Here is a 19562-nt window from a genome sequence, read left to right as displayed (position 1 = left end):
TTCAAACATGGTGGGTGCAAATAGTGCACTACAGTTCTGCTGATTCCTGAGGGAGTTCAGAGGAAAATAGCCTGACCGGTTCAAGAAGATCAACAAGAGCTTAAATAATCACATCCATGGAGAGCTGAAAAGCAACTCAGAAGTCATCAAACCTTGGGGTGGATGGACTAACGGAAGATTTTACGGATCTAGAAAAAAACAGGAGTCTGAGGTTGACCAAGACAGTTAGAAGGTTGGAGAAGATTAGAAAATATACTGACTCATCTGATTTTAATTTCTTTCATGGCATGCAGATGGTAGGGCCGAATTGCAGCTTTATCAGTATGAGTCTATGGACCCAACCTGTATTGTGTTAAAGGAGATGAAGCTGGTTTCTGTTGTGTAACTGTGTAGGGAATGTTTTCTTGGCTCACGTTGGCACCTACATACCTATCGGGCTTTGTGTGATTGCCAGAAGTGCATGCAATATCATTAAACATCTTATAATTACTACCTCCAGCATGAACTAATTGCATGAGCACCTGAATGAAATATAGCACATCTTAAGAAGGAATAAGTGACTACTTATTATTATCATTATTATCATTATTATGATTATTATTATTAATATTATTATGTAGTATTATTATAGTGTATCTAGTAGTTGTGAGTGAGTAAATATCTTGTATGTTCATGTATGATATGTGTGTGTGTGAGTGTGTGTGTGTGTGTGTGTGTGTGTGTGTGTGAGTGTGTGCGTGTGTGTGTGTATTGGAGCTGTTAATTCGATTAAAATATTTAATCGTGATTAATTGCACGATTTAGTTAACCAACGATTAATCACAACTTAATCGCACATTTTGTATCTGTTCTAAATGTACCTTAAACTAATACTTTTCAAGTTTTAAATACTCTAATCCAGTGGGACCCCAACCCCCGGGCCACGGACCGGCACCGGTCCGTGGGTCAATTGGTACCGGTACGCACAGAAAGATTACATAACTTACATGATTTCTGTTTTATTTATTATCTGATTCTGAACGATGTTTTATTTTGGAAAATGACTGGATTTTCTCCTCCACATGTGTCTATGACTCACTCTTGATACATGTCATGATGCCTCAGTCACATGACATACCTCCGTCCGCTACCTTCTTAAAGGGGCTCTGGCCGCTAACACATAATACATTACCGCTAAATTCAAACCCCCAAGCGAGCAAAATGAACAAAAAACAACACAGTGGATTCACGTTTATTATTATATTTAGAAAATACCTGTTTTTATGGTCGTATAATTTTATTTTGTTGTATTTATCCGCCACACCTTAAATGCCGGTCCGTGAAAATATTGTCGGACATTAAACCGGTCCGTGGTGCAAAAAAGGTTGGGGACCACTGCTCTAATCAACATGAACATGGACAAATATTGATGTTTTATGCAAATGTATGTTTATTATTAGTGAAACCAAACTCAACATAGAGCATGAAGACAAAATATTCTTAAAATTCTTAATATTCTTTTAAAGTAATTAGTTAATTATGGTGTCTTAAATTAGGTACATCATCAGGACACCAAACAGAACTTTTGCTATGTTTCCACACGGACGGTTTTAATTGCCGGATGTGTGCATCAGGGTGGATTTCGGTGCTTATTTGTGACTTGCCGCATACATATATATATATATATATATATGCCTGAGACACTTGGTTTTACTTCCCAGTTTATTTTCTTTTAAGATGTTATACCCAGACTAGTTAGCCAAATCTCACTGAAAGAAATATATCAGTGTCATTAATCATTTGATTTCAGCTCCAAATGCTGATCCTATCAACACTTCTAATAACCCAGAAAGTAAAAACCGCATCCCTAATCAACCCTGTGAATCGCTCGTAATGACTGTTGGCTCCTGGATAACGATTACAGATTAAGATCTTTGTGATGACAGTTTTATAACTTATAGCACCAAAGCTTCATGCTTGGGTCTGTTTCAGGGTGATGTCATGCGCCTGACGACCTCTAGAGCCGTGTCTGCTCTGTTACATAAATAGATTTATCGATCACACAAGAGGACACATGTGTCTAAAGGACATGATGGCACTACAATACACACTAATAGAACTAGAGAACCAAAGACACACACTTCATGTTTCAGATGCTTCTCAGAATTTACCAAAGCAAACTATAAATCTCAGAACGCATATTCTCACGTATGACGTCACCGATTAAAGAAAAAGCCCAATGCATCTATCCGGCTGTCTTTCTCTTTTATTTGATGAATGTCTATATTTAGCAGCTGATGACATCATCACTCAGCTGATATGGCGCCAGCCAAAAATTTCACCAATCCTGAGAAAGGCACCCGAGCAGAAAACACCGACGGAGTTGTCTCCAGAGTGAAATCATCCAGTGAGGGAATAACAGTCTTTGAATCGAGTTAAGTCTCATCCGTATACGCAATTCTTTCCCTGCTTGACTATTCAATTAAATCCAGTCTGAAAAGAGGAATGACAGCTGTGACATGTCCAAGTACAATAGAGAAATGCTTTCTTTACAAATCCCAGTGTATGAGGACTTAATATAATATCATAATATGATATAAGTCCTGATTGGGCAAGTCAGAACCGTCTGAAGCACCACTGCTGTTTATACATTTAGGACTTCTATATTTCAGTCATGGCACAGTTTTCTGTTCTTGTCAAAGTGGTTTGTACAAACGAGATAATAACCTGATGAAAAGAGAAGAAAAACCTAGCGTCAAAGCAAATCCACTGGAGCAAGAACTAAAAGACTGTAAATCGGTTTAATGAACCTGTCAAGTATCTGTTGATCAAAGCCAAGAATCGAGTCAGATTTAAGAATCCAGTCAATTATATTATATATAATCATTCCATCAGTATACTGAATACATATAAATAAATGACAGCACATTGTATGGTCTGTTAATCTATTTATAATGTTCATTCTGATTGGTCAGAAAATTCCATTACAGCAGCTCTGACAGTGGTTCTGTTTTAAAATGGTTAATATTCAATTCGGTTTTATTTGTATAGCGTTTTTTACAATGGAAATTATCCCAAAAACATTTTGAAATTTGAAATTGGTCAATAAATTGATGTTAGTGCCTATAAGTAGTTCAGTATTAAAGGTCTTTCTCAAAGGCCCAGGAGTAAGAGCTTGGTGGTGCTGGTCCAACGCCTTAACATTCTATCCTGAAAGCATGATCTAATGATCTATAGCTACCAATATGTTACTTATATATACTGACATAATTCAACAGCAAATAAGCCCACAGAATTAAAGCAAGATTTTCAACACATCACTAAACACAAACCTAATGTTTTCCAAACACACACTATTGTGCAAAAGGAGACACAGACGTGAATGTGTTTAAAAAGAAAGCAGTAATCAGCGAAAATGCTGCTTTCAACACAACAGACTGAATGAATGAATGCAGTTTCAGTGAGTTTCTTTTCATCACAATACATGAACATGAACAACATTACATTCAACTGCAAATTAAGGCAAATCTGATTTTATTTGTCACATACACATTCATACAGAGTACGTCATGTAGTGAAATGCTTGTTATGACTGTCAACATGTAAATAGAGATAGATATATACGATAAAATCAATAACAAAAATATAAAGTATAAACTTGTGTTTATATATATATACACACACACACAATGGAACCTCAATACTCGTGACCTCGATAGACCTCGAAAAATCTCGAAAGCTCGGAGTAACATTTTTTTTATTAACTTAAGTACTGTAATTACTGTATTGTACAAGTATTTTATTTTATTTACATGAAGTATTGTGAATTTAGTCATAAATAATGTAATGTTATAAAGTAACATACTGTACAGTAACCATTTAAATCGATTTAATGTGGCGTTACTGGGTCGCAAGGGTGAGTCAAAACCTCGCGATTTTTTGTTACTAACGAGGGGTCATGAAACGTAAGTATCGAGGTTGAGATATATATATATATATATATATATATATATATATATATATATATATATATATATATATATATATATATATATACAAGAATACCTTCGATATCAGTTCTCAGAGATTCTGTTTATGGTTACTGGTTCCAGATCTTTGTAAAGGTTCTATTTTGAACTTTGTAAGATAGAAAACTATTTTGCAGAGATCTTCAAACTAGAACCTCAAAAACACCCTAAAAATGTTCAGGGAAAACAACCTGAAAAATCTGGTGGCAAATTTTATCTTTTCAAAACAAATAATTACAATTTCTCTCTCTCTCTCTCTCTCTCTCTCTCTCTCTCTCTCTCTCTCTCTCTCTCTCTCTCTCTCTCTCTCTCTCTCTCTCTTTCTCTCTATACTATATCAAGTACTGAGTATATAATAAATCCCACCCATGTCATTTGCACCATTGTAGCGAGATGATTAATGCTATTCATGTCACCTGACATTGGTTTTAATGTTATGGCTGGTCAGTGTGTGTGTGTGTGTGTGTGTGTGTGTGTGTGTGTGTGTGTGTATATATATATATATATATATATATATATATATATATATATATCTCACCCAAACAACAAATCTATTTCATGCTGGTTTGGATAAAAACCCATGTCAATAAGTTTATCTGTAGCTTGTTGTTTTTCTCTGCATCTAACATTTATTAGGAAAGTTGCAGCTGGATTTTTCTGCAGTTTAATAAAATCGTCTGCTTCATAAATAAATATATCAAAACTATGAAACTGTCGCTTGTCCCTGAATGTCAGGAGATTGTATAAAGCAAAAATATAGCACAATGTGTGTGTTTGTTTTTCAGTACTCACTACAGACGTGATGCGGTTGTGTCTGAGGTCGAGCTCGATCAGAGATTCCAGACCCTGCAGATTCTCCACCCTGGAGATGCAGTTTCCTGCTAGGTTTAGCACTCGGAGTTCTTCCAGGTGAGACACGTTTTCGATCCGATTGATCTACAAGCAAAAGAGTTGGACAATGAACAAAGCTTGTGATTTTTAAAGGTGCTACATCTGGAGCACTGACTCGCTTCTGTTGATTATCTTTAGATCTCAGCAATAAACAAGCACATTACCCATGACTACATAAATTATGACCGCAAACTGAGAACATTAAGATTCCATGACCTCAGTTTAGTGTCTGATGGTTACATAATGTAATAATGAATACTGGGATTATTTATGTAGCAGAATCCTGCAAATATACTGAATTTGTAGTAGATTTGGTTTTAATGTTTGCCATTTTCACCTTCATATATAATTGTTTTTCTTATTAACTCTCGATTTTTATATTTTAGCAAAATCTTTTACAGAAATTGGTCTACTTCTTCAGTCTACATTTCTATCCCAGGATTTATTTAAGGTTTAAAGCTGTAGTTTTAGTTCACTGCTGACAAAAACCCATTTTGGACACCACCAGCAAGTTATTTCAATAATTTCCAAAATAAGAACATTGTCAGAACCGAATGAAATCTCAGCCATATATTGTTTTTTCCTGAACTGTTATCACAAATTTAAAGGCACACAATTGTATAGGACGTCTTTGGATGCAGTAACATTACATTTTCCCTTTATTTGAACTAGGAGACCCGAACTTGTTCCAGCAGGACAATAACCCTGTGCACAAGCCAGCTCCATAAACATATGGTTTGCATGGGTTGGAGAGGGGGATCTCCTGCTATAGAGCTCTAACCTTAACCCTACTGAGCACATTTGAGGTTAATTGGAATGCTGATGCACCCCAGGACTTTACTAACACCCTTGTGGTTAAATAAAATCTCACAAATCTCCACAAAATCTAGTAGATCTTCCTATAAGAGCGGAGCTTATCCTAACAGCAAATGGGGATTAAATGTAGAATGTTACAGTATGTTCAAAAAGCACATACAAACTTTTCCACAAAATTTTTGTCCATATCGCATAAGCTGAACATTAGTTAGTGGGTTGGGTTAGTGGTCAGGGATTCCAGGATTTGGTTAATAATAGCGTTGTTTGGATCAAAACAATTTTACTGACTTGCATCTTGGAATTTGTTTAGCAAAATGAACAAATCTCAATTTTAAGTTATTATTATTTTGAGCATGAATCTCCTTAAGCACACTCCAAAATCTAGTTGAACATATTTCCCAGAAGAGTGGATCTTATTATAATAGAAAATAAGGACTAAAGGTGGAATGAGATGTTAAAAAAACACATGAATCTAATCGTCATGAGAAAGCATGAGATGTGCCAAAAAATGCTCTTGACAGTCTCCAAAACAACCATGTAAACACTCATGCGTAATCCGAGCTCTTCTGATGTTTAGGAATCAGCCGTTGCATGCGGATTGTAGTTTTAAGTACAGACTGTGGTCAGGAAATAGAGATCGTTTAAATGCTAAAGAGACCTCCTGGTGCTTATGGGAGTATTGTATTTCTTTATATAATAATGTCTTATTGGGTTTTTTCAGCTGTTATGAATGCGAAAAGACAATTCCTTAGTGTCAGTTGAGTCAGAATTCACCCAGGAGGACTTTAATTCTGATAAAAAAGGATGAATTTTTATGAAGGAAACACATGGAGTTCATTTAATGGCAACTTTGTGATTGGTGCTTAAATTAAAAGCACTCAATCTAATTTTCAGACAATCAGCTGCAGAGAGACAGACTGAGCGTGAGAGCACAGATCTTCCCACTTCGTCCAGGCCTGCCTCTAGATAGTGTTCTCTTCTTTTGGAGGGCACTCTGTGCAGCTGGGGACGGTTTCTCATCAACGCCTTGGGTGGTTCCATGAAATTCCAGAGTAAGAACGGGAGCTTTGAGGATGGATTTGGACTGTAGTTAATGTCAACAGTCTGCTACATTGACTCAAGACTACAGTTTTTTTCTGATCATCATCACTGCACCCTGCAAAATCGTACAGTATATCTGCAATACATGGACATTCGGTGCAACCCAGATGAGGATGGGTTTCCCTCTTAAAACTGGTTCCTCTCAAGGTTTCTTCCTTATGCCGTCTCGAGATTTTTTTCCTTCACCACAGTCGCCAAGGGCTCGCTCATCAGCAAGTAGTTAAAACAGGAGGGAAACAGGAAGTCAGGCACAAAACTAGACCAAAAGAGAAAGTAGGTGAAAAAGACAACCAGCAACAGAGTGAAACTGTTTGTGGTGTTCACACAAAGAACATGCAAACTTCCTCTAGATCTACTTCCTGTTCCCTTAGTCTGAATGGTATCTTTCTCTGCACGATCACATCACTGTCCAATCATTAAAGAATTATTAAAAGCCTGGGTAAACTCTGGAGCCTAGAAGAAAATGGATGTGGTTCTGAATGTTCACTGGACTTCTGAAGAAAAAGAGAAGCTGATAATATCAACAAAAAAGCTGATCAGACATCAAAGAATATGTATCACATTTGTGTTTGGTCTTTATATTGTTTTATTATTAATTATTTTTTTTCTTTAAGAACCATTAAATTTCTCTCATAATGCCAGATTAATATAATTAAAGTGACCCAGCACGATTGAGATATACATGGGGTATACGGGTAAGAATTTAGGAGGAAAAGAGGAAAGCCAAGAAGGAGATTTATGGATGTTCTGAGAGAAGACATGCAGGTAGTTGGTTTGAAAGAAGCAAAGTGGTATGTAGACAGATGATCTGCTGCGTTAAATCTGCATGAACAATAACAACATGAATACAACTTTGTAAAACAATGCATTACTCAGTCAATATTCATAGCTGTTACAGCTCTTGTTAGCTGATTAAAAAGGAACTCCTGCTGGAACTTGTCAACACTGAACCAACCCTGACATTACACATAACATTGTTAAGAACTGATGAAATGAAAGACAATTAAAGGCCCACTGCTGTTCTGAGCCTTTAATCAGGGCCATTCTGAAAGATGGTCTGGGTTCAGGTCGGTTATTACGCCTCTGCTGGAGTCCTCAGCATGCGAACACTTCCTCAAGGCACGACATCGCTGCCGAGCAGCCAATCAGCACTGCCCTGCTCGAACGGCATCCGGGAACACGGAGCTAAAGTCGTTAAATGTCACGTACTCAGACTAACTGCAGGTGGAACATTAAACTCAATCACCTGGTTTTTATGCAAGTCCAGCACATCAAGCTTTTTCAGGCTGTCCAGACCACATACCCTCTGAATCCTGAAAGAACAAGAGAGAAGTGCAAGTTATATATATGTGTGTGTGTGTGGTGTGTGTGTGTGTGCGTGTGTGTGTGTGTGTGTGTGTGTGTGTGTGTGTGTGTGTGTGTGTGTGTGTGTGTGTGTGTGTTCCCTGCTGGATATCTTTGCAACTATACACATCTTTCTGCCAACATACACTATTTGCCCAAAAGTATGTGGACACTTGACCATCACTAAAATATATATTTCCTCCCCAAAATGTTGGCACAAAGTTAAAAGCACACAATTGTATACAATGTTTTTGTATTCTGTAGCTATACAATTTGCCCTTCACTGGAACTAAGATGCCCAAATCTGTTCCAGCACGACAATGTCCCTGTGCACAAATAGAGCTCTAAGATAACATAATATCCTGTACAAGACTCTGATCTTAAACTAATTAACAATTACAAGCAAACTTAAAACCATAGAACAGCAAGGAGGAAAAGGGAAGTCATGCACAAAACTAGACAAAAAGAGAAATAAGAGGAATTTCTTATGTAATCATCTAGGAGAATGATTTCTCTCATACGACCAGATTAACATATTAATCACTGTTTTTCGAACCCTCTATCCTCTAAATGTAAGACACTGAATGTCCTGTTCAGATCGCAGTCTGTACCTCAGACCTTCTCATTCAACTCCAGTGCCTGATCTAAAAAAAAGCTCTTAAAACTGAATGATCACAAATCCGTATAGCCACATTCCAAAATCTGATGAAAAGTCTTCCCAGAAGAGAAGAGTGAACTTTATTGTAACAGTAAATGTGAAATAAATCATGAATCAGATTATTCACCGAGCACATACAGTATGTGTGTACAAACACGGGGTCAAAAACATTTAGCTATATAGTATACTTTGCTGATGCAGAAAAACTTTATTATAAATCAATTATATCATATTTATTATATATCAATTATAAAATAAAATGTATTATAAATAAAATTGTATAATATAAATGTTACCATGCATGGAAGTGTTTTCTAAACTTGCCTTGGCCTCCTGTAAAGATCATGGTGGTGAAAGGGGTCTATCATGATCTTCATTAACATTTCTGGCATTTGGCAGACGCCCTTATACAGAGAGACTTACATTAATCTCATTCATCAAACTGAGCAGCTATGGGGTTAAGGGCCAGGCTCAGGGGCCCAAGAGTGGTAACTTGGTGTGGCTGGGATTTGAACTCACAAACTTCGGGTTTCCAAAGTCTAATGCTTTAAGCTTCCAATGCAAGTATTTCTGTGTTGACTTTTGGGGGTAGTCAGATCTTAAAACGCTACCACGTAACTGAGATTCACACAAACAAGCAAACAAACAAAAAATTAATTAATTAATTAATGAATTAAAAAAAAAAAAAAAAATATATATATATATATATATATATATATATATATAAATATATATTAAAATTTCTTTGAAGAAAAATTCTTCAAAAACTAAAGGGGAAAAAAAAATATATATATATATATATATATATATATATATATATATATATATATATATATATATATATATATATATATATATATATATAAATATATATAAAATTTCAATCATTAAAAAAAAAAAATATATATATATATATATATACAATATATATTTTTTTTTTTTTTTTTTCTTTAATGATTGAAATTTTATTAAATTTTTTTCAGTTTTCCTAAGTTGTCTTTTTAAGAAATTTGACCGAATGAATGTTTTCGGAATGCTGAGTTAGAAAAACAGTGTAGATGGAGTGAGTACACTGGCATTTTGAGGTCAGACGGCTGCTATGCCTAGACAGGACTGTCCTTTGTATGAAGTGTGTAGATGGGAGAAGCATTTCAATGGAGAGGAAATGCCAGCAGAAACTCAACACTACTATGTGCATTCATTATATGGCATAGCTGGCAGCTTAGTGGCACAGACAGAACAAGGTCCCAGTTTGTAGCCCAGGAGGCAAAAGGGCAGACCTGTGCAATTATATCTCAGTGGCATTTAACGACATTTAGTTAATGACTTCAAACAACGTGAACGACAGGGGAGGATTTTATCTGTGCCGAGGTTCAGTAAGGGGTTAAGCAGGCTGTAAATTAGGCTTTAATTGTTGATGACATTATCACATTCCAGAACAGCATGTCTGATATAGATGTGTAAATTGTATACCTGCCCACTTTTATTAGTGACGAACAGAAGGAATGAACTATAGCCGAAATGTTTACAACTGGAAGGAGCTACTGCAAATCCAATTCCAAAAATGTGTGTAAAATATAAACAAAAACAGAGTACAGTGATTTTCAAACCTCATAAACCCATATTCTATTTACATTTTATGTCTCAAAAAAGTTGGGAGGGGGCAACGAAAGTCTGGAAAATGTAAGGGTTTTTAAAATTAAACAGTGTGAGAAATATTTTGCGACTAATAAGGTTAGTGGAGAACAGGTCAATAAGATGATTGGGTATAAATAGTCTAAAAAAGCAGAGGCTCTCAGAAATATAGTTGGGTAGAGCTTCACCAATCTGTGAAAGACTGTTTCTACAAGATGTGGAACAAGGGTGAAAATCATTATTGGATGGCCGTGATCTTCGGGCCCTCAGGCGACACTGCATTTAAAACGGTGATGATTCTGTAATGGAAATCATTACATGGGCTCAATAACTCCTCCAGAAATCATTGTCTGTGAACTCAGTTCGCCATAAATCCACATATTCAGGTTAAATCTCTATCATGCAATAAAGAAGGCATGCGTGAAGATTACGCAGAAACGCTGCCATCCTCTCTGGGCCAGAGGGTCATTTCAAATGTACTGAGGTGAAGTGGAAAACTTCTCTGTGGTCAGATGAGTTGAAATCTTCATTTCTTTTTGGAAACCATGGACAGTGGGTCCTCCGGACTAAAGAGGAGAGGGACCATCTGAGAATATCTTAAAATATTTTTGGGAATTGGGGTTGTATTTATTAGTCTTTATTTAAACTCATCTTCAGTTCCAGGCCATGTTACACACATCCTGTGACTCAAACGTCGGGACCCAGAGTACATCACATGACATCAGCATCAACAAGGATGTTTACAGCATCAACGGTAAATGCATAGCGTTGTATATACAAGTATTTGCTTTTGATCAGTCAACATGCAGGCTTGTTCAATTCGCTTGTACACACCTGTTCTTGCCGAGCATAAGCACCCTAAGGGAGCAAAGAGGGGATACGGCCGTCATGTCAATCAAGTGGTTGTCGTAGAGATCGAGGAAGACGAGGTGTCGTAGGTGAGACAGGTGTGGGAGGTGAGAGATCAGGTTGTGCTGCAGGTTGAGGAAGCGGAGCTTATTCATTCCTACCAGGTTTGGCAATTCCATCAGGCCACGACTACACAAACACACACACACACACACACACACACACACACACACACACACACACACATACATTCATACATATATAATTTCATAATCACAGTTTTGCCATAAACTCCCCACCAGAGCTGTGATGAATTCAATGAGATGACAATGTAATTATTTGTTAATCGGACGTGGCCAATTTGAGGTATATTTTTTTAGCAGGTTGATGGATGTGCTCTTTTTTTTGTTCTGTTTGCTGTGTGCACGCTCTTCTGAGAAAAGTGCCCATAAAAGCATGGGCACATCATGATGTCATGAAGAGAACCAAAGATATTCTGAAGCTTATACAAACCCAAAAGGAGAGTATTTGGCACAGACATACTCTGCCATACGTCCACATCATTTATTGAAACTTTAACCATGTTTAGCATTGGAATCCAACTCTTTAACTGTGTAAATAACATTAAACGTCCTTTTAATGTACTGTAATCTATTAAATCTACTTACTAATGAGTTTGAAAAAACACAAAAAAATCCATGAAAGAGTCATAAATCTTTTCAGGAACTTTGCTGCCCCCTTTTGGCTAATACCTGAATTTCGTCGATCATTAACTAATGAGTCGGATTGTGTTTGGTTCTGCTGCACAGGAGCACTGCGCAGGTTTATTGTTTCCTCCACCACCTACAGTGCACCTACTTCAACTCACAAAGAGCTTTAATCACTCACAGAACACCAGAGGCATTACATGTGTACTGCGGACGCATGAAAAAAAAATGCAGCCCAATTACACAATGTGATTGTGGAACTGTATTACAATGAACTGGTGCAATTCTAGTGAAGTCTTGCTGCATTTATTTGAACTACATATTTTCACATGAAATGTATGATAATCTATATAGAGCCTGGGAATTTATTAGAAGTCTTACCAAGCACAGAATATAGTATTTAATTGCTTAATTAATTAATTGCTTATGCAGGTTTATCAATCAGTTACCGAAACTCAATACTCTGCACATACACAAAAACATCCCTTTACAATGTGAATAACAACATGGACAACTACTGAATTTACCTTCGCAGGACTTTGCACAAGGACGTCTTTCGTGTTTACATTGCACACTGTATGCACTCTGTATACACCGACCAGGTATAACATTATGACCATTTGCATGGCATGTTGCATGCTGCACACTTTATATTTGCTGTTTTCCCCCTTCTTTCTTTTCTTGCATTTGCACTACAGTCATTTTGTAAGTTTGTAATTTAAATCTAATTCCATTTATGTCCCCCGTTTATTTCCTTTCTAATGTATATATCATAGGCCGCTGAAGGATTCACAGGTTATAAATTTCATTGTACAGTGTTAGTCTGTTTACTGTAAATGTGAAAATAAACTGTTGAATCTTAAATCAAAGACCTGATGGCTATTATACTCTAGACCAGGGGTTACCAACCTTTTGAAACCGAAATCTGTTTATTTACAGCAAGTCAGTTTATACCCCAGAAATCTGCCGTGTTTATGTATTAAATAACAGCTTTTTGTCCATTAAGGAAAGTCCAGGAATAAAGTTTGTTTCCTCGCTTATACGGTATTCTCCCAACTATAACCGAGCATTTCTTCAGAAGAATCTATATCTCTTTTTAAATGTCAATCATAACAAAACAAAACACAACAAAAAAATTACTTGTGGGCAAAATGCAAAATCGCAGCTTCGCACTGGAGACTCCTTCTCTAAATATTCAACTTCATCATACCGCTTTCGGCTTCTCCCAGTAGGGGGCGCCACAGCGGATCATCCGTATTCATGATCAGCATGTTTGATTTTGCACGTTTTTACACTGGATGCCCTTCCTAACGCAACCCTCCCCATTTATCCAAACTTGGGACCGGCACTAAGAGTGCACTGGCTTGTGCAACCCTAATGAGAAGAGCGCCGCATCCTAACCACAATCATATCAACCATGTTTTTTCTGTTGAAATAACCCTTTTCAAGGCTTTGCTTTTCAGCCATATATTATTCACAGAAATGACTCTGAGAGCCGTGATTATCTGATTATACACTGTTTGTTCCTCTACCGTGTCAAAGCGTTTCCCTTATGGATAAACATCTAATATTAATACCACCTCTGCCTTTTCACCCTATAATTACACTTCCATTAAAAAGAATGGAACATGCTTTTGTCCTTGATATTCATAAAGAACTCTCAGTTATGTTACTATTTGTCACGTTCCTGCACGTGTGACGGCTGTATGTTACACGTGAGCGGAAAAGGGATGTAAATGAGGATAAATCCGTGCCTGTCTCGGTTTAAAGCCTGCGAGAAACATATATAAACACATTGAGATCAAAAGTCGACTGAACAACCTACCGATCGAAGTCCAGACGATCCAGGATGACAGGATTGTCATTCCTGCAGGAGAAGTCCACTGGAAAACCCGCAGCAGATCTGTTATTCGGTGCCACTGGATCACCTGCAGGAAAATGTCGATCACGCTGTTATTGACATAATGTGTGTTGAATTAAGGAAATGGTGATGAATTTTCTATAACTGCAGCTCTGATAGTAGTGCGGTTTATGTCTTAATTAACACACACAGTATCACAGGGACTTGAATGACGGATTCTGCATGTAAACAGGTGTAAAAATGATACGTGGTGTTTTCGAAAGGATTTCACATTTGCGAATGAAGTCCAAGGTTTAAATCGCTTTGTAACAATTCTGAGTTTGTTTGTTTGTTTATTGAAATTGTTTCTTGTCACAGCACAGGGTCAGCATACGCTTTAGCACCCTGGAACACAGAGGGTTAAGGGCCTTGCTCAAGGGCCCCAAGAGTGGCAGATTGGTGATACTTGTGCTTAAACTCCTGACCTTATGATCAGAGCTTTAACCACTGAGCTACCACTTTCTACCACAAACTTCAGGTTTTCAACCCCACAAAAAGTCCTCAGGACAGAGCTCCACACTTTATGGACCAAAGGTTGTGGACACCTGAGGATTTACGTGGTACTTGTGTAGATTTGTTTTTATTCAGCCATATGAGGGTGTTAGAAAAATCAGATACTGATGTAGGCTGAGATGAGAAGACCTGGGGTGCGGTCAGTGTTTCAATTCATCCCAAATGTGTTTAAAAGGATTTGAGCTCAAAAGTAGGAGATCTTCCACTTTGTGCACAGGGGCATTGTAATGCTGAAACAGGTTTTAGGTCTTCTAGTTTAAGAGAAGAAAAAAATAGCACATCCAGAGACATTGTATACAATTGTGCATCTCCAACATAGGAGAACACACATGGCTGGAGAACTCAGGTGTCCAAATATATGTATTTTAAGTCAATTTGAAATAAGTATCTCTTTAGCTGACATTAGCAACTATTCCTACTCCTACACTGTACATACAGTTATGATGTGTGCAAGACTGTTTCTCGTTCAGGTTCACACAAGAGTTCTCACCGACTGGGCTTAAGACCACCGGGGCCTTGCTGTGTGTGTAGGTGAGCTCGGCGCTGTGGTTGACTCGCTTTCCTTTCCCCCTCTTGATAGTCACTGGAGGGGGCGTTAGGGCGTGCGCCGCCCCTGGGGACGCTTTCGTGAAACCCAGGACTGGTATGTGGAGAGTTTTACCATACATAGCCAGCCTGGAGTCTGCACAAAGAGCGTGTGTTAGGAAGGGAAACTCATAACACTAGCAATTCTTGAGATCTTGTTTAATTCATTCAGTGTATCCAGTGAGTGAGTGCTGAGACTGCGAATACCTTGCCTCGATGGAGTAGCTTTGAAGGCGTCCATGTTGGTTTTTGTGAAGTCATTTGGAAACCGTATGTCAAGCTGTGAAGTAAATAAGAGTGGATAAGGACAAGGTGGATATGTGATCATTATTAACCATGGTCTTGCTCACAGACTAAATACCATCGAACATACAGGCCTGGGGATGAGTTTTTCTGACTGAATGGATTTCACTCCGCTAAATGCATCTTGTAGCTGTTTACCTGTAGAATGGAAACATGATAAAATACACCTGGATACAAATATTCTCTGACTGTATAAATATATGTTCTACTTGGGTCGAAAGGAACCCTTTTCAAGGACACACCTTATTATTCACAGGTTTTTCTTTACCGTTTAAAAAATTGTATAATAACAGTGAAGTCATTGAAATGATAACAACAAATATGGAATTATGTACTGAAAAAAAAATAAACACTAAATAAGCCAGAATATCTCTCAGTCAGATTTATGAAGGTAGGAAAAGTTCTCAAACAATCTTGAAGGAGTTCCTACAGGTGTTGAGTACTTGTTAGCTGCTTCTCCTTCACTCTCCAGTCTTAAAACCATCTCAGTTGGATTTAGACCTTCCGCTCATCCTCTATACATCTAACAAAGACACTTGGGGTTTCATTTAAAGGTCTTTTTTTAAGGATTTTTCCAGAATGACTGACTTTCATTTCTTAAAGTAATGATGGACTGTTTTTTCTCTTTACTTTTGTGTGTTTCTTGCCATAATATGGATTTGTACATTGCACTAATAGAGCTATTTATAGGAGCCTGTTTCATTGTAGCAGTTGATAGTTTTGGAGACATAGTTCGCCAAACTAATATTTAAAGTATCAAACAAATTCTGCAGGTTTTTTTTTTTTAACACTTTTTGTTTACTACATAATTCCATATGTGTTCTTTAATTGTTTGGATTCCTTCAGTATTATTGTACAATGTTGAAAATAATAAAAAGAAAGAAAGACCACTAAGAGCAACAGATTTTTTTGTGTGATTCTTTTGTTTTCCAAAAACACCATGTTAGTTCATTTCCACAGTCTCAGCTGCCTGCAGTGAAGATGAGCTGAAGACAGAGCTCAGTAGGCCTATTAGTGAACAGTAACCAGAACACAGGAGATAAACTGCATTATTTATTTAGTCAGATTTGTTTTGGGGAAAGCATGTACTGTAATGTTCTGTAGCCCGCTTGTTCCATGGGGAAAATGAAGAAGAGCATGTGGGAATGATTGGCACAAACAGTTTCTCGAGATAAAATCGGCTGTTCATATTGTTCATTTCTGTGACTCTGACTCAGCCATTTGACTCATGTTCAACACTTCTGCCTGTCTTTCTATCTATCTATCTATCTATCTATCTATCTATCTATCTATCTATCTATCTATCTATCTATCTATCTATCTATCATTCATTCATTCTTATTAAAAGCGTGACACCCCTCCTTACACCATCCATCCACCCTATCACTCATCTATCTATCTATCTATCTATCTATCTATCTATCATCTATCTATCTATCTATCTATCTATCTATCTATCTATCTATCTATCATTCATTCTTATTAAAAGCGTGACACCTCTCCTTACACCATCCATCCACCCTATCACTCATCTATCTATCTATCTATCTATCTATCTATCTATCTATCTATCTATCTATCTATCTATCTATCTATCTATCTATCTATCTATCTATCTATCTATCTATCTATCTATCTATCTATCTATCTATCTATCTAAAAGCGTGACACCCCTCCTTTCACAACCCATCCACTCACTCACTCACTCATTCATCCATCCATTTATCTATCTATTTTATTTTTTACCGTGGGTGTAAGAAAGTGTCCTTGGGTTTCGCGTCCGTGTTGTTGATGAGCCCTCATGTCCACCAAAAAATAAAAGAAAATAAAATGATAATTACACTTATCTCCTACCAAACTTCCGGCTCTGAACTTTTCGTGTTTATTTACGTTTTAAATGCGTGTCAGATGCAAACTCGTCGCGTTTATTATCATTATTATTATTATTATTATTATTATTATTATTAATAGTAATAATAAAATAAAAAACGTATCTACGTTTATAATTCTAAATGAAACACACGGAAGCTCTCAGTGCTGTAATCAGAGCAGCGCCTCTGTTTATTCGTCTCCGTAGTAACCATCATTCATTATTAGTTACAATCACATCCCGTGTCACATACAAAAGGTTCCGGATAGCAGAACGGACGCAATAAATGGTTCCGAGGAAGACTTCTGGGAGGGCGTTTAAATTGTATTAAATGTTGGGATAACTTTTTCTGTATTTAGTCATCTTAGTTAATTGTACAAATATAAAATGACTACAACATTAGATAACACTATAACCCTATGCTACAGAGTTATTTTCAAGTGTAGTGTGTTAGCATTGTGTTTAAAGTTAATATTATGGGTTACTTATTTATCGTAGTCAAGCATGAACATGATTATTTGTGTTTATTTACTTTATCGGAGTTTATTGTTACTGACATGGAAGAATGTAGCTGAAGGACAATGAGAATTATTCTATCGCATATTTCCAAACAAAGAAATAAACATTATGTTAACACACAAATTTGAAAGATCAATCAATCTATCAATCTATCAATCTATCTATCTATCTATCTATCTATCTATCTATCTATCTATCTATCTATCTATCTATCTGTCAGTCTGTCTAGTGCATTATAGAATAACAGAACGCAGTAGAATTCGTGAATCTGATTGGTCAGAAGGTTCAGCAGTTTTGTTGCTGCACGTGTCGTCCAATAAAACGTGTGTATTCAATGTGACAGAAACAAAGAAGAGAGACTGATGAGGGAACAAGCATTTATAGCTGCTATAGCAAGTGATAAACGGGTCCTGACTCGTCTCGTAGATGTTTCACGGCACGAAATGTAGCTCAAAACAGTACCACGCTGTTCGCTACTAAACTGAAAATTGCAACAATTTGCAAATTACTGTCATATAACGATAATCAAAGTCGACACAATGTGGCGTTACTCGAAAAATAATCTACTCAGCTTCACACCACCCGGCCATTATAACAGCACATCCTGAAGTGCATTATTCCTTGTATTTTGCCACGATAATGACAAATAAATAGGGTATTATTGTGCTTTTGCTATTCCTAGAATATGGGTAGAATAATTACCCGTCTAGCGAGCCTAGGTATTGATTAGCCACTGCTTCTATTTGTGCATAACGCACGAGGACTTGGTCTGTCTTTACTCGCCAGGGTGCAGGAGTCTGTCTATAAATATCCTGACTGAGTCAGAGACAGGGAGGGGGGTGTGGTGCTGCAACATGTATCCAAGCAGCACGCCATCAAATGGAAGATTTAAACACAAAAGAAGCAAAAGCATGGCTAAAGAAGGTCAGAAAAACAGGCTAAGAACAAGCCATAAGGCTCAAGCAGTACGAGAGCTTGTAGAGAAGGACAGCAAGTGCAGGAGCAGCCCATAGGTACAAAAACAGCATGATGTCATTAGTTTGCATGAGGAGTGGCACCGGATTGCAAAACAAAAATGCATCTCTGTAGGCCTGTCATCTCATCAAGCATTGACAGCATGCAGAGAGGAATATAGGGCACTAATTGTCTTCATACAGAATAATACAATTATGCTTGTCACATTTAATGCCATGCAAATTGTCTTTCAAATTGTCCCCCCCTTCGCCAGACGGCTTTGCATTTGCACATCATCAGCATTCTCGTCACAGGGTTGAAGTGACGTACCACAGACTGCCTTCTTAACTGTGCAGAAGGACTCGTCAATGACACGTCTCAACCCTGAGCCACAGCCGGTCCCTATAGATCTATAGATTAGGCTGCATGATGTGTTGCTTATATGATCTAATTTTTGCTCAATGTTGGAATTTGGACTACAAAGGAAATTGTGTTGCAACATGTAAAACATCTACCACACTACATGCTGTGGCCTGATTTCTCATCTTCCTGCTGTTACCACTGGTTTATACTGATGCACCATTTTTTCTTTTTTTCTGTGCACAAGTTTGCACCCTTATTTTCTCCATGCCCCATAAGCAAATCCCATCACAACCCCAGTGGAGTGAGTGGAAAAGCCTCTTAACCACCTGGCTTAAGATGAGAAGTGGGTCGGACTGTTTAATTGCTGCACCTTCTGCCTCCTAATTGTTTAATTGCGTTCAGGTGAAATTAGCAGGAGGTTCAAACCCTATATAAGTCATAAGCACCAGAAAGAAATGCCAGGCTCCTGTAACATCAATGCAGAAGAAAAAAAAAAACAATAATAAACGAGTAAAAGAAAAAGTCGAAATTGCACAGTAATAACAAT

The 19562-nt window shown here is 37.3% G+C and overlaps 1 protein-coding gene across 3 annotated transcripts in view; it reads right to left on the bottom strand.

The window, feature by feature from the left end:
• Positions 1-19455, bottom strand: part of LOC124395520 (leucine-rich repeat-containing protein 49) — a 44905-nt gene extending 25450 nt beyond the window's left edge. The window contains exons 1-8 of one of the 3 annotated variants that reach the window (XM_046864069.1): positions 19342-19455; positions 15380-15447; positions 15214-15286; positions 14912-15103; positions 13834-13936; positions 11287-11490; positions 8062-8128; positions 4800-4943 (exon numbers count right to left, since the gene is read on the bottom strand). In XM_046864069.1, the coding sequence (XP_046720025.1) occupies positions 4800-4943; positions 8062-8128; positions 11287-11490; positions 13834-13936; positions 14912-15103; positions 15214-15247 (744 nt within the window). In that variant the 5' untranslated portion in view covers positions 15248-15286; positions 15380-15447; positions 19342-19455. Of the gene's footprint in view, positions 1-4799; positions 4944-8061; positions 8129-11286; positions 11491-13833; positions 13937-14911; positions 15104-15213; positions 15287-15379; positions 15448-17055; positions 19280-19341 lie in introns of those variants that run through there. The other 2 variants (XM_046864068.1, XM_046864070.1) reach the window with 2 other exon arrangements.
• Between the last annotated feature and the right edge of the window lie 107 nt (positions 19456-19562).

Source organism: Silurus meridionalis, chromosome 13, assembly GCF_014805685.1.
Source record: "Silurus meridionalis isolate SWU-2019-XX chromosome 13, ASM1480568v1, whole genome shotgun sequence".
Lineage (NCBI taxonomy): Eukaryota > Metazoa > Chordata > Actinopteri > Siluriformes > Siluridae > Silurus > Silurus meridionalis.
The sequence above is the reverse complement of the archived record's forward strand: the minus strand, read 5'-3'. Positions and strand labels throughout refer to the sequence as shown.